At 63.7% G+C, this 13,611-nt stretch overlaps 1 protein-coding gene across 4 annotated transcripts; it reads right to left on the bottom strand.

Moving 5' to 3' along the window:
• Window positions 1-4,135: 4,135 nt before the first annotated feature.
• Window positions 4,136-13,575, bottom strand: RNF166 (ring finger protein 166). 4 transcript variants are annotated; one of them, XM_086688709.1, is made up of 6 exons: window positions 13,344-13,575; window positions 8,195-8,351; window positions 6,721-6,833; window positions 6,277-6,391; window positions 6,085-6,192; window positions 4,136-5,168 (listed from the first exon to the last, which is right to left on the bottom strand). In XM_086688709.1, exons 1-6 carry the CDS (start codon window positions 13,496-13,498, stop codon window positions 5,103-5,105), a joined length of 714 nt encoding a protein of 237 aa, XP_086544835.1. In that variant the 5' UTR covers window positions 13,499-13,575; the 3' UTR covers window positions 4,136-5,102. The 4 variants fall into 4 exon arrangements, with proteins under 4 accessions (XP_086544835.1, XP_086544839.1, XP_086544836.1 ...); XM_086688713.1 differs by lacking the exon at window positions 13,344-13,575 and adding an exon at window positions 8,532-8,626; XM_086688710.1 differs by lacking the exons at window positions 8,195-8,351; window positions 13,344-13,575 and adding an exon at window positions 7,696-8,183.
• Window positions 13,576-13,611: the final 36 nt, after the last annotated feature.

Here is a 13,611-nt window from a genome sequence, read left to right as displayed (position 1 = left end):
CTTCCTTCTTTCCCCTTCCAGGCATAGATAAGGCTTGCAGATACCTGGGCCAGCCCTGCACCCACACTGTCCCTCCTCACCGGGTCACCCACTGTGTGGCCACCAGCCAAGATGCCCTCCCTCATCCCCAGAGAGCTACTCACACTATTTAGGGAAACTGGTGCGTTCCTAATCTCATCCCGGAAATGCCTCTGGGATCCCAAGGGTCCTTGGAACAGCTTTGGGGGACGGGTTGCAATAGTAAGTGACCCCACCCACCTGTCAGCCCTCCTTGGGGTCATGCACACTCACTGGCTGGGACTCACAGTGTTGTGTCTGGGCTGGACCCGAGGAGGACCCACAGAGGAGGACCTCAGTGTCCACACCTGTGCAGTGCTGGAGAGGGGCGCAGCTGTCCCCACCCATTCTTGCTTCCCGTCCTTCTGTCCTCATCCTGGCCGCCTTACCTCCCAGCAAAGCCTCACATCCGCCCACCCACCCACGCACTCCCCACTGGCCTCCCGGAACTGCCCCTCTTTCAACCAGAGCAGGACTTGCAAGGACCAGAGCCCTCTCTTTCCTGAAGAAATCACTGTGCTCTTCCCTTGACACCTAGGACCTTGGGGATGACAGCTGGCCCAGAGCCAGGCTGTCGGCCCCGCCCACCTGCCTGAGCAGCAGCTTCCAATTAGGGTAGGCACTTCCAGGGCCACAGATTTTAGAATTCTACTTAGTCTCCTTGTGTGCGTGTGTTCTGTACTCTTTGCCTTCCAAAGAATAATTCAGTAGTGCTTGACTCCACGTATGTATCTCCATTGCGAGCTCACATTGTAGCCGATTTGGTTTCACGACCCAGTTTGGAGGGCCCCGCACCCTGTCAGACCACACCCCGAGAGGGGGGCCAGGTGGGAGCCAGCCCGTGCTCCTGCACAGTGCCTGCCGGTGGCACGTGCGCGGTGGAGTCCCGCGGTGCTTGTTGGACTAGATGGAAAAGCACCGAGAACCCCCCGAACAGTGCGGCCCCTGGCATGCCCATCCCTGGGGGTTGGAGGAGGGTTAGCGTACGTGCCCTCGGGTGCCATCAGGTGCAGGAAGCCCAAGCCCCAGGGACCAAAACTCTCGGAGCGCTGCTTGCGGCGGGACCTCACCGCTGGGGCTCGGGACAGATGGCCCTTCGCCCTGGGAGCACCAGCCCCTGCATCAGTGCATGGAGAGTTCTTTGGGGGGGGGGGCGTGGCTGGGACATCCTGACCTGGGACAACCTCACAGCCACCCAAGCTCATGGCCTTGTGGAAACTCAGACCAAACGCTCAACCTCCCAACGTCTGGTTGGATCGGTGACCAACCGATGGAACCAGCCAAGGGGGACTCACAACTAGTTTTGAGGCCTGATTGTTAAAGCTGGTGGTGGTTCTTAACCTGGGGTCCGGTGGACACATCCCCTGTGAGGTGAGGGCACTGAGGGGGGAATGCTGTCCCTTCCCACACAGCTTATAGGACACACATGGAGTCCTTGACGCCTTGGGGCATGCCGGAGGATTGGGTGCTGGGAGGGGTCCTAGGGGCTGGGGCGGGAGGATGGAAGTGAGTGGGGGGCCGAGCAGGGGTGCACGTGCGGGCTGGGCTGTGTCCTCACAGCCCGTGTGTGTGCGTGTGTGTGCACACGTGTCTGTGAGGCCCCAGGAGCTGTTCCCGTGTGACACAGGCATCGGGCATCAGCAGGGTGCCCAGGGCCTCAAGGGGAGCAGTCCGTGGGGTCCTCAGCAGGGTTCCCAGCTCTGCCCCCCCCCACCTCCTCTCTGAGGTTCTTGTCTGTCCGCAGGCTGGATCCAGCCCCTCGTCCCAGCAGGTTGTTGGGACGCGGGTGGTCCTCTGTCACAGGGAGGGTCTGGACCCCTGCTCCCCACCCCCCAAGCATCCACACGTCGGCAGGCCACCAGGGGCAGAGGCCAGTGAGGGTGGCCTGTCCTCGGAGGCCCTCAGGAGGGACGTTGCGGGCAGCTCAAATCTTCACTGCGACTTGCACCGAAGGCACCAAGCCCCACGGGCCAGACATGCTGGGGGCGCCCAGAGGAGCCTCCGGGTCCCAGGTCCCAGGCTCCCTGGATCGGGCTTTCTGGAAGCCAACAGCTGCAGGGCCTGGAGTCACTTCCAGGCACGGCCCGAAGGAGCCAGCAGTGGGTCTTTGGGGGCCGAAGCGCCTTCTTCTGCTGGTCTGGCACACTGGCCGCTGTGTCCAGCACGACGCCTCTCTGGGCGAGGTCAGGGCAGGGGGCCCAGCTCTCCAGGGCGCTCGGCACCCTGGGACCAGGTGGTGGCTACGGCACTTTCTGGAACTCTGGGAGGCCGCCGAGGACAGGCGTGAGAAGAGTGACAGGGCTACAAGTCCCCGCCGTGTGCAGGCGGTGCTCATCCTGTCTGGGCCCGCACCGGAGACCGGCTGACGGACGCCGTGGGCGCAGTGCTTGGGCCATCGGCTCCCGCGAGGCCAAGATGAGAAGTGCGCCAGTTCCCGGGAGTGCCTTCCCGCCGGCTGCCTTCCTGACAGAGAAGGTTGTAGGTCCAGAGACGCTTTCTAGGCCACGGGGTGCGCTGGGGAACGTGCACCATGAAGGTGCGGGGGCGCCCTGGGCCTGGGGCTGCCTCCCTCTGTGTGGCAGAGGTGGAGATACACTCCGGGGGCGGTCGGCCCTTGCGCTGATCAGGGTGGGAGGGAGACCATGACTTCCAGGAACTCTCGGCCTGAAGCGTGTGTGTGGCGCGAAAACCCGGGGGGCCTGGCGGGACAGCCCCGCCGCACGTGGGATTCACGCAGAGTACAAGGGAGGCCGATCGTGCTGTGGACTTGAGCCGGAGCGTCCCCTCCCCGGCACCGTGGGGTCTGCTGACACGGGTTCCTGTGTCCCGCGTGCCCTGTTGGGGTTCACTCTGATGCTCCCCCCTGGGCAGACTATCCTGGACATGAGTCCCTTGGTCGGTGGTGTATTCTCTGTGGTCCCGTGTGGCCTGGGCCTGGGGTGGAGGGGGTGGAGAGGCCACGTGTGGACGCTGTCCTGTGGCTCCCGCAGCTGCGCGGAGGGGGCACAGCTCCACAGGTGTCCTCGGCTGGAGGCGGGGACTCGTCACCACACCTGCTCCCTGGAACCGGCACCCTTGGCCAGTGGGGTCAAAGAGGGAAGGGGGGGGCTAGAGGCTCCTAACAAAGGAGCTAGGGCGTGGCCAGCCTGTCACCACCCTCCTGCCGAGTGACCGTTGTGGAGGCTCGTGTGCCTGGCCCTGCTATGGCTCCAAGCTCGGGAGACCCACCTTCTTAGAAGAACAACCCAGAACCCAGCCCTGCCTGGGGAGGCAGCCTGGAAACAGCCAGGGAGAGGGAGGCAGGAGTGTGGCCGCACACCGACCACCAGCTGCCAGGACGCTGGCCAGCAGGTGATATTTGTCGGCTTTCAAAGGCCCGAGTGACCTGGGGGACAGCAGGAGCCCGTGGCACCAATGGTGGCCCTGAGCACCGTCTCTGGGTGAACATTTCACGTTTGAAGATTTTATTTTTAAATCATCTCTACACCCAACATGGGGCTCGAACTCATGACCCTGAGATCAAGAGTCACGTGCTCCACCGACCAAGCCAGCCAGGCACCCCTGGTTCACAATTAAACGGCTCCTTCTGCCCTCTAGTCACCGAATGAGGCTCTGGGGCCGAGAGCACCAGGCAAGACCAGGGAAGCCACCGAGTGGCAGGAGCCAGCCGTGGGGACGGTGGCTGCTGATCAAGGGCCTCCCAGAGACCCCGTGCCGGCCGCTGTGGCCACGTCCGGGCCTCAGAGCTAGCCTCAATGAGACCAGCCTGCCGGCCTCAGGGGACTGCATCTCACAACAAGGAAGGAGGTGAGAGCCACCCGCGCCTAGGGTTGCCTACGTTTGTCACGGGGGACCAGACGTGGTTCAAGAACAAGCACGTGTCTGGGACAGGCCGAAACAGGCTGGTGAGCGAGCGCCTCGGGGTGAGGGAAGCCTGGGGAGGGGCCTGGAGCAGGTGCCCTGAGCGGAGCTGTGTGGGGACACACACACCCCTGCAGACCTTAAACAAGGGTGCACACCAGCCCCCACCCCACCGTTAATGCTCCCAGATGAACCCACAGATCGAGGTTGCTAAAGATGCTTTGAAACGTTTTATTTACGTTTTTTTTTTAAAAGAGCAATAATTTATGCCGTGAACCGAAAAGAGTGAGATGGCGTCTTCCAGCCCCGCCTGTCGTCCCCCAGGGTGGCCTACACGGTCCGTGGTCCGTGGTCCGCTTGGGAAGGTGACAGCGGGGCCGAGGCCAGGACCCTGGCAGGAGGAGGCCTGCACTGTGAGCAGCCAGGGGGGCACTGGGGGCTTCTTCCTGGCGACTATGAAAGGGACCCTGGCCACCGCGGTCCTGCGCGCACCCCAGCAAAGCCCCGCGGCCGCGCTAGGGCTCCGAGGTCTGCCCGCCTCTTTCCCTCCCCTGCACTGACCCCGCCACTGTTTATTTTTGATTGCTTTTTTTTAAAAAATATAATTCTGTAAATGTTCCATAAAAATACTATTGCCCCTGGTCAAACGCGGGATTGCGGTTTGTAGAGTAGCTGTTCTATAAAATGTGAAAAGGTTCTCACACCGGGTGACGTAGAAAAAGGCCAGAATCTCCAGGTATCACAAAAGCCAGTACCGTGCGCGCAAAGGGAAAGCGTGCCAGATGCCGGCCAGGGCTCCCCTCCCGCGCTTCCCGTGCAGCGGCCAGGCCTGCGGGACGCAGCGTGGGCAGGACGGGTCTCCGTGCGTACGGGGAGGACATCATGGCTTTGAGACAGACGGACAGACAGTCGACTGCTCCCAGGCCCAACGAGCCGGCCCTACCAGGGCCACCTGCTCAGCTCGAAGCACCGAAGAAACCAGCAATGCCCGGCCAGGAGCACTGGTGGCCGCCCCGTGAGGACGCGGCCCGACGGGCTCGGGGGCCGCCCCTCCTGCGACAACGGAGGCCCCGCCTGGTCCCCGAGGCGCACTCCCACTCCCACGCAGGCGCTGGGCCTCAGGGAGACCGCACGCCCCGTCCCCCGAGGCGGGAGGGCTCAGGTCCCGGGGCTGGGCTGGGCCTTCAGTTCTCGGAGAGAGACAGGGCCAGGGCCGCCTGGAAGGCCGCTTCCTCATCGATGCTGTAGTCCTGCAAGACAGGAAGTGAAGACGGGGGTGCAGCAGTGGCCTCTCGGGGCCCCAGACGGGACAGCCGCATCCAGAGTCGCGGAGTCACTCTACTGACAGCCCCGAGGGATGTCAAAGTATTGCCCAGCATGGGACCCACATCTGGCTTCCCAACGTTCTTTACAGGGACACCTGACTCGGACACCCGGCTGGGACGCTGGGCGCAGGCGGGTCTGTGGGAGGTGTGAGCTCCTCCTCCTCAGACACAGGTACCAGGGTTCTGAACTGAGCAGAGGGGCAGGGCATGTCTGGGGCCCCTGGCAATTAGGACGGGGCGACAGGGCTGAGAGCAAATAGCCCCAACGGCTGGGGTGCTGGAGGGTCTGCAGGCCGCGTGGCTGGGGGTGGGGGTGGGGGGAGGGGCTGGAGGGGTGGGGGGAGTGGGACAAGGTTTCTGAAATGCCACAGGTGGGAGAGGGAGGGACAAGGCCCCCGGCAGCAGCTCTTCTCCAGGCACCAGGAGGGAAGCCTGTCCCCTCCCACAGGCACTTAGTCCCCAGCCCACCACCATGCAAAGCCTGAGAAGAGGGCTGATGGGCCCAGTGGGGGGCGGGGTGACCAAGCAGAACAAAAGGAGGCCCTGGCGGGACTGCTCAGTGCAGCTCGAGCCCCCAGGCCCTCCAGGGGCCACACATAGGTGGCCCCCGCCCCCAGAAGTCGTGCCCAGCTTCCTCCAAGCTGCTGCCTCAGGCAGGGGCACGGCGAGCTGGGTAAGAATGCAGGCAGGGGGCCAGGGGCGGGGCAGGGCGAGAATGGGGCGGGGCCAGGGCGAGGCTGGGTGAGAATGGGGCGGGGCCGCGGGCAGGGGCCAGGGGCGGGGCTGGGTTGGAATGGGGCGGGGCCGCGGGCAGGGGCCAAGAGCTGGGCTGGGCACCTACCACAAAGGTGTCGTAGGAGAACTTGTGCCGGTGTAGCAGGTGCTGCAGGAAGTTGGCGCTCTTGTAACTGGGGTCTCCCCAGGGCATGGCCGAGCAGATGGGGCACACCTGGAACAGAGGGCCCTACTGAGGCAGCGCTCGGGCGGGAGCAGCCCCCTCCCTGGGTCCGGGCGGGGGCGGGGTTCCACCCACCACGCGGTTGGGGTCGCTGCGATGGTTGTCCACACAGTGCTTCAGCAGCTCCTGCTGGTCCAGGTTTCGGGCGCCACAGTAGGGGCAAGTGAAGGTGGACCTGTTGGGGACGGCGCTGGGGCGGTGGGGGGAGGTGAGTGGGGGCCACTCCCACTGCCCTCCTGGGCCCTGTCCACCCCTGGGCACCTCACCCGGCACCCCCTTCCCCAGACTCTGGGTCCCCTCCCTTCGCTCAATGTGGCTATGGCCCTGGGAGGGCATCTGTCCAACCCTGGCCTTTCTGGGGACGGCATTCCCCTGCTGGGAGGTGATTTGTGAGCCTGCGTGGCCCCTCCACAGAGGGGACACAACAGCCTCTTCTACCTCCTCAAGGGACGGCAACATGGGCCGGGAGCTGCCCCCACAAGGGACAGGGGCTCTGAGCACTTGGAGCAGGGTGCTTACCTGGGGATGGGCTGGGATGTGGGCACCACGGGGACGAATTTGGGGCAGTTGGCCATTTGCTCCTGGACCTTCATGCAGGAGGAAACGTGCACCCTCATCTTGGCCAGCGTCACCTAGGAAGAGGGAGGCAGAGAAGAGGGTCGGGGTCAGGCTCCAGAGGCTGGGAGGACAGTGAGCAAGCAGGCCAGTCCCTGCCCCCGATGCTCGTGGCCCAGCAGTGCTGTGTAAGCAGCGAGCGGCTTCATTTAGGGGCCTGGTGTCTCTGCTGGAGGAGAGACACAGAGTCAGGACACCCCCCCAGCCGGCGCTCACGGCTTCAAGCCATCCGGCCACCAGCCACCAGTCAGGAACACACCTCAGCTGGGATCCCTTGGGGGCTGCAGAGGGGCAGGGGCAGTCCTTGAGGAAACCAGAAGAGCATTTATTTGGGGAAAACAGCCCTCATAACGGAAACTGATGGACAGCGTTCTCTCATAGACAAACGTGATAGAACTCCTTACCAGACTGCACCGAACCCAGCCACAGCACAATCTCCTCAGCCAGGCCCAGGTCACACACTCTGGCCAATGGGGGACACCCGGCTCAGGGCAGGGAAAAGGGGCCTCGGTGTGGATCGAGCGAATGACCGCAGAAAAGGAATAAGTACGGCACCGGTAAAAGCCACCAATCGTGACCCGTCGTCAATGCCCAAAGGCCGAGAGGAAAGGTTTCACAAATGGAAAGCTCGCTCACAGGACCGAGGGAGCAGCGAGGAGGGTGTGAGCACCCACCCCTGGGCCAGCATCCCACCCAGCTGTCCAGGGTAACAGAAGGGCCTCCAACGGCAGCCTGGCTCCCAGCTCTGCTCGGGCCACCACCGTGGCCTGCGTGCGTGGACACATTTGAGAACACGGGGGCGAAGGGCAGGGCCACTGCACCCTGGAAACGATGGGAGGGCCCTGCCTGCTCTCTCTCGGAGAGGGGGAGAAGGCCTACCTGCCAGGGAAGAGGCCAAGGAGCCTCACTGCAGAACCCAGGGTGCCCCCTGCGCGCCCAGACCCTGACCTTTAGAACAAAGCAACCAGGGGCTGCTTTTTGTTGTGGTAAGTTGGTACAACCTGCCGAGCTGAGAGATTAAAGTCAAAATCCGTTCCTGGGGTTGGGCCGCTAGAAAGGCAGGCCAGGGTGGGTGACAAAGGCCACCGAGTGCCCCCCAGGGCTGGGGCATTCAGTACTAGAGATGCTCCCTTCCATTAGGCCTGGGGCCCCGCCCCCCGGCCTGCACTTCCCCAAATCAGCCACACGACCACGGAAGACCCGGGGCCAGGCAGCAGGGGGTGGGGAGAGAGGTGGGGGGATGTGGCCAGCCCAGCCGGAAGTGAGTGGTGCTGTGGGGGAGGGGCGGAGCAGTCCAGCCCAGTTCCTCTCTGTGGGAGAGTGGGACCAGAGCCTGCAATCGCCCCGGGAAGGCCCTGGGGGGTTGGGAGGGGGGTACCTTCTTGTTGCAGCCCCTGCAGGGTGCCTTGTAGGATGAGAGCTGCTTCTCCACGTGGGCAGCCTTGTCCACCTTCTTGGGGTCGAACGGCAGGCGGCACAGTGGGCACAGCGGGGACGGGACCTGCAGGCACGGCTGGAGGCACTCCCCGCAGAACCTGCAGCGGCAGGGGACACCGGCCTGAGCGCGCAGGGCAGCTCCCCTCTGCCGTCAGCGGCGCGTTTCTGGCGACGGTCACTTCTGTTCCTAAATCCTACTGACCCGACGGCTGCCCTCTGGCTAAAAAATGAGCCCAGGTCCCCTCCCAGCTGTGGGCTTCTGGGGCCCGCCGCCATACCCAGGATGCCGGTGCAGCAGTGGCCGGGCTCCCCAGGACCCGTGCTGGCCCTGCGGCACCGCGCCCAGCAAAAGCCCCAGCCGCGGTGGGAGAGCTCAGCCTGCCCATCTCACGGCCATGTGGTGACAGCGCCTCAGCTGCTCTGGGGACGCGGGGGCAGTGCAGAGGGCCCTGGAGACACTCCACCCACAAAATTCTCAAGAGTGAGATCATGAAAAGTTCTGGGAGAGGAAACCGCAGGGCTCCAAGGGCCAAGACTCATTGGACGAGGCAGGGCCAAAGCTGTCCAGGTTGAGTGTCACCAGCCGTGGGACGGTGCCTGAGCGTGGCAACAGAGGGGCCTTGCTTAGGCTCTTGACTGCTGAGCAGGGATCCTCACGGCCCTGGGCACGCACTCAGGCACCCGAGGCTCTTTGCAGCCCTGAGCTCCTGGCACTGTCCTGGAGATGCCACATCACGAGGACAGCCAGGGGACACAGATGTGCTTGGGCCACGGCAGCAAGCCCTCGCGCCCCCCCACCCCCTCAGTGCTGCCTGTCACTCAGGCAGGAGGAAAGCCAGGCAGTGGGAACGCCGGGCTGGAAGACAGCCAGGGGGGCAGCAAGAAGGAACTCGATCGCAGGACCACGTCGGTCCAGCTTCTTAGGAAGCGCCGTGGGGACCGCTTAGCTGTGATGCCGACCTAGAATGTGCGGATGCTGACACAGAGCCGCCACAGCCCCAGGGGAGTGAGCGCTCAGCCCCGAGACGGGGACAGGCCCACACCCACGAGAAACACTGCAGGGCATCAGGGTGAGGCCAGCTGTCCTCTCACCTGTGTGCACCCTGCAGGCGGGGTGGGAGGGACACGGGAGGAGAGGGCTCCCCTGGGTACAGACCACTCCGCTGAGCTAAGCGGTCGGCGCTCTCCCACCTCCTTCCCAGGAAAAGGCAGCTGAGGACTCCTGCTGCCCAGGGCTGGGCCGTCCTCCCACACGCTGGCATCTGGGGCGCCCCCCACCCCAGCTCATCAGCATCTGCACTCACACTGTATGTGAGAAGGCCCGGCTCGGCCTGAGGCTAAGAAAATTCCCAGCAGCCTTTTCCCCACAGCACCCGCCCGTCCCTTACCTCACCCGGTGCGCACTCCCCAGGCACCCCTGGCAGGCGTGTAACGAGGCGCCCACCCGCCCAGAGCTGGCGCTCTCACCGCCTCAAGGGTCTGCTCGGCCTAATGGCCGAGGGAGGCCGCCCTCTCCACCCAGTCACTGGAGGAGAGCCCAGCTGCCATCCCAGTGGGGGCCACGGCAGCATCGCCACGAGAGCCACGAGGTGGAAACAAGCCATATTGTCCGTGGGTGATGGACACACAGACCACAGACGTGTGAAGGTGAAGGAACCCAGGACGAGTGGAGGACTGGAGGACGCCGCCCCGGGGTGAGCCTCGGAATCACCACACTCGGGACGTGTGGTATATGATTCCGTTTGCGTGAAAAGTCCAGAACAGACCCACCCGTCACCCGTAGGCAGAATGTAGACTGGTGGTTTCTGGGGCGGGGGCGCCAGGGTCTGCTTGCTAACAGGGGTGAGGCTTCTTCCTGGGGAGACAGCAGGGATCGAGGGCTGACGGGAGAGGACTGCTCAACACCGCACACTCCAGGCAGCCCTGAACTGTGCACATGAGACTGAATGTCAACAAAGCTGTGAAAACACGCATAGAAGGCAAGGCCACGGGAGCACTCGGGACGAGCCAGGACCACGTCGTCAGCGGAAGGCAGGGTCCAGGGCAGGCCTGAGGGCCACGACTCCGACGAGAGATGCACAGGCTGTGTGAAGGGCACCTCTGTGCCAGCGGGAGGAGGCAGGGGGGGCTCGGGTGTCTTGGGAAGGCACGTGGACCCCGCCTGAACCCGGCCGCTCTCTGTGATCGGCCCGCGGCCAGGTGTCCACACTGACTGTGGTGTGCTGAGTGGTGACAGGCAGTGCCCGCCTCTTCCAAGGAGGTTCTGCCCGCACGTGCCCAAGGGGCCGGTGCCAAGGGGCTTGTCCGCGGACAGAGCCAGCCGAGGGGTCTGCTCTCCCACACCAGACCCGCGGGCCCAACTGGAGAAGCCACACGGCCGGCACATGGACTCGAGCGGCACCTGCGATGTGTCACTCCCGCCCCAGCCTCCCGCACGCGCTGGTGTGCCAGGATAGGCCAGTGTCTCAGGGGCCCAAGAAGGCAAGCAGGCCGGGCCCTCAGGCACCCGGAGCTGTCCTGAGGCAGAGCCCAGCTTCCACAGCCTTTTCGGATGGTGTCGATGGCTCACGTCGTGGTCCCCACGTGCAGACCCAGGTAAGCACAGGCTCGCTGACAGCCAGGCAGGGACTCTGGGACTCTGCCCAGAGAAGCCTGCTCGCTGGTCTGGGTGCCGATGGGCAGGGGGCTGTAAGGCTCAGCAGTCCCCAGGGTCTCTAAGGTCACTGCTGTAAGAGCACTGGTTGGGGGAGGGGGCGTGGCTAAGAGGCCAGCCCGGGCCTGACCGCCTGGGCACAAACTCTGGCTTTGCCGTGACACTTGGGAACGCGGTCTCTTGTACCAAAGAAAGAATGGCAGCACCTACCTCAAGAGGCCACGGCACACAGAGTACTCAAGTCTATCATTCCCTGTGTCCACCCTTAAGAGTCAGTGTTTTGCTTTTTCTAAGACCTGTGGGCATGGGCTGCTGGTGAGGACACTGAGGTGGAAGGACCGATGGACAGCGCTGGTAAGAGAATGAAAGGCGGCCAGAGGCCAGAGGGAGCCCGGGGCTGAGCTACCCAAACAGATACAGGCTGTTAGGGGACGGTATCAGAGGGTAATAAACAGCCACGAGGCTTCTGGTTCCAGATGTGACTTACTGCCCAGGATGTCCCGGGGGCATGAGAAATAACCAGCTCCCTCTGGGGCTCCTGGGGAGTTCTTGGGAGCTCTGCCACAGGCCTCACTGAGGGCCTCATGACCATGAGCCCCCCACCGTGCCCTCTCCTCTTCTGTCCGGTGCTGCCCACACATCTGATGGCCGCTCTCACCATCAGAACCTGTTTTGCGGAGGCAGACTGTTTACAGTTAGGTAGCTGTGCGGAAGAGATAACCAGACCAGCAGATCTTTTTTAAGGTGAAGCGTGAGCCTTTGAACCTGGGTTTATTTGCACATGTGCCTCCACGACACCAGCGAAGCAGCTGAAGAAAAGTCAGAGACAGAACAGCCAAGAAAACAAGGCAGCAGGGAGAGCTAGGGAGGAAGTCTTTTACGAAGAAACTGTAGAAGAAGAGGCTCTGGCGGGACCACCTTAGACATAGGAGAGAGAGCTCAGATTCTGCCAAGAAGAACACGGGTTGGGGAGGGGGTTACAGGAGATGATGCTTCCACAGCAATCCTGTATAGGGCTGAATTCTAAAGACCACATTTTAAGAAAAGACTTACTTAGACAAAAAGAGAGAGAACACAGATTTGTGCCCACCAGGAGACTGGAATGCTGTGGCCCAGGGCTGGGTAAGTGCTGGTGCCAGGGGGATGAAATCCAAAGACCAGGAGAGGCTTTCTAAAGCTGGTCCCAGGAGAAGCCTTACCGTTCTCTCAATCGTGGACTAAAAAAATGCAGAACACATCTTAAAACACCCACCAGTGCTTACAAGAAAGGAGTCCTGTCCAGAGGCTGCCTCCGACAAAATGTCACAAGTGGCATGAGAAAGTGAGGCCCGGTGCCCTTCTCCCCAAGTTGGCCGTGCTCTCCTGATGCGGGCAGGTGCCCATGCTGCCTGGGGGGGGGGGGGGGGGGGGGGCGGGGATCGTGAAGGCTTTCTGGATCCTGACACTGTCCCCGGGTGATGAGCAGGCACACACGTGCCCCGCAGTTCCAGATCCATCTTCGTTTCAGCAGCCTCCCAAGTTGGCTACCGTTGGTTACAAAATGCTCCAGGGGAACCTCCGAGCCCGGTGCACCTCCGCCCAGCCCCCCAGGGAGAAAGCCCCGCCTCCTCCGTAGCCCCGAGTGCTGCCAACCAAGCCCTCCCGACCCGCTCCCCGCCCTGCTAATTTCACTCAAGAGCTGTTCTATTCAGCCAGGAGAGAGTCGCAGAGTAGACCCTGATCTCGGCTCCCTTCCAACAAGGCTGGCAGCTCCGAGAAGACTTGAGCGCAGCTCTCAGCTGGGAGGAGAGCCACATCCTCAGGTTTCCGTTGCTGAAACACCCTGCAGGAGCCCACTGTAGGCCCTGGTGCAGTCGGAAACCCTGGTCGCCCAGGACGGCCCGGCTGCTCAATGACGGTTAAGACTCAAGTTTTCCATCAAAACAAAAGAAAACATCGCAGGAGTCCAAACAAGCCCCTCTCCTAACTTTAGGGGAGTCCTGTCCTCTGCAGTCAAGACAAGCAGACAGCGGGTCCGAAAAGGAGTTGGTAACAGAAACCACAAGACATTTATTTACAAATGCCAACCCCGGTCTCCGGTGGACCGGATCGAAGGCGACTGGCGCAGAGGTCGCCCTCCGTCCTCCGAGGACCCAGATAGGTCCGCGCGAGCCGTCAGCAGACCCCAGGGGCCCCGGGACCGGGCAGGGCTGCAGGTCGCCCAGTGCGCCGACCGGGTGGTCGGGTCGCCCGGGACTGGCGAGCAGGAGGCTGGGCCGGGGCGAACCCGGACGGCGCTGCGCAGGGAGCCCCGCGCCCCCGCCCGAGCCCTCCGCGCGCCTGGCTCCCGGGCTGCGCCCGGCGGCCGCGGGCCTCGGGCCCCTTCCGGGGCGGGCGCGGATCCCCTCCCCGCAGCGGCGTCCCGGCCCCGCGGCCTCCCGGAGGCCGGCGCACTCACGTGTGGCCGCAGCTGCCGATGGCCACAGGCCGGTGGTACACCTCCAGGCAGATCGGGCAGCTGTACTGCGCCTCCAGGCCGCTGTCACCGCCCGCCGGCCCGCCCGGCGGCTGCCGCTGCTGAGCCGAAGCCACCAGGCTGCGGAACATCGCCATCCCGGGGCCAGGCCTGCCGCCGCCGCTGCCCCTGTTCCGGCCCGGCCCGGCCAGCTCGGAGCGTCACGGCCGCGACGGCGCCGCGCTGACGTCATCAGGGCAGCGCCCCGCCC

This window comes from Puma concolor, chromosome E2 (assembly GCF_028749965.1).
Source record: "Puma concolor isolate L17-30 chromosome E2, mPumCon1.1.hap2, whole genome shotgun sequence".
Lineage (NCBI taxonomy): Eukaryota > Metazoa > Chordata > Mammalia > Carnivora > Felidae > Puma > Puma concolor.
Note: the sequence above shows the minus strand (reverse complement) of the source record. Positions and strands in the feature narration are given on the sequence as shown.

Bases quoted from the DNA above. Each gene is read 5' to 3' on its own strand.
- RNF166 (XM_086688709.1), bottom strand. From the start codon at position 13,498: ATGGCGATGTTCCGCAGCCTGGTGGCTTCGGCTCAGCAGCGGCAGCCG. The intron at 6,193-6,276 runs GTGGGTGGAACC...CCTCTGTTCCAG, and splicing joins GCAGCGACCCCAACCGCGTG to GTGTGCCCCATCTGCTCGGC. The intron at 5,169-6,084 runs GTAGGTGCCCAG...CCTGTCTTGCAG, and splicing joins TCTCCTACGACACCTTTGTG to GACTACAGCATCGATGAGGA.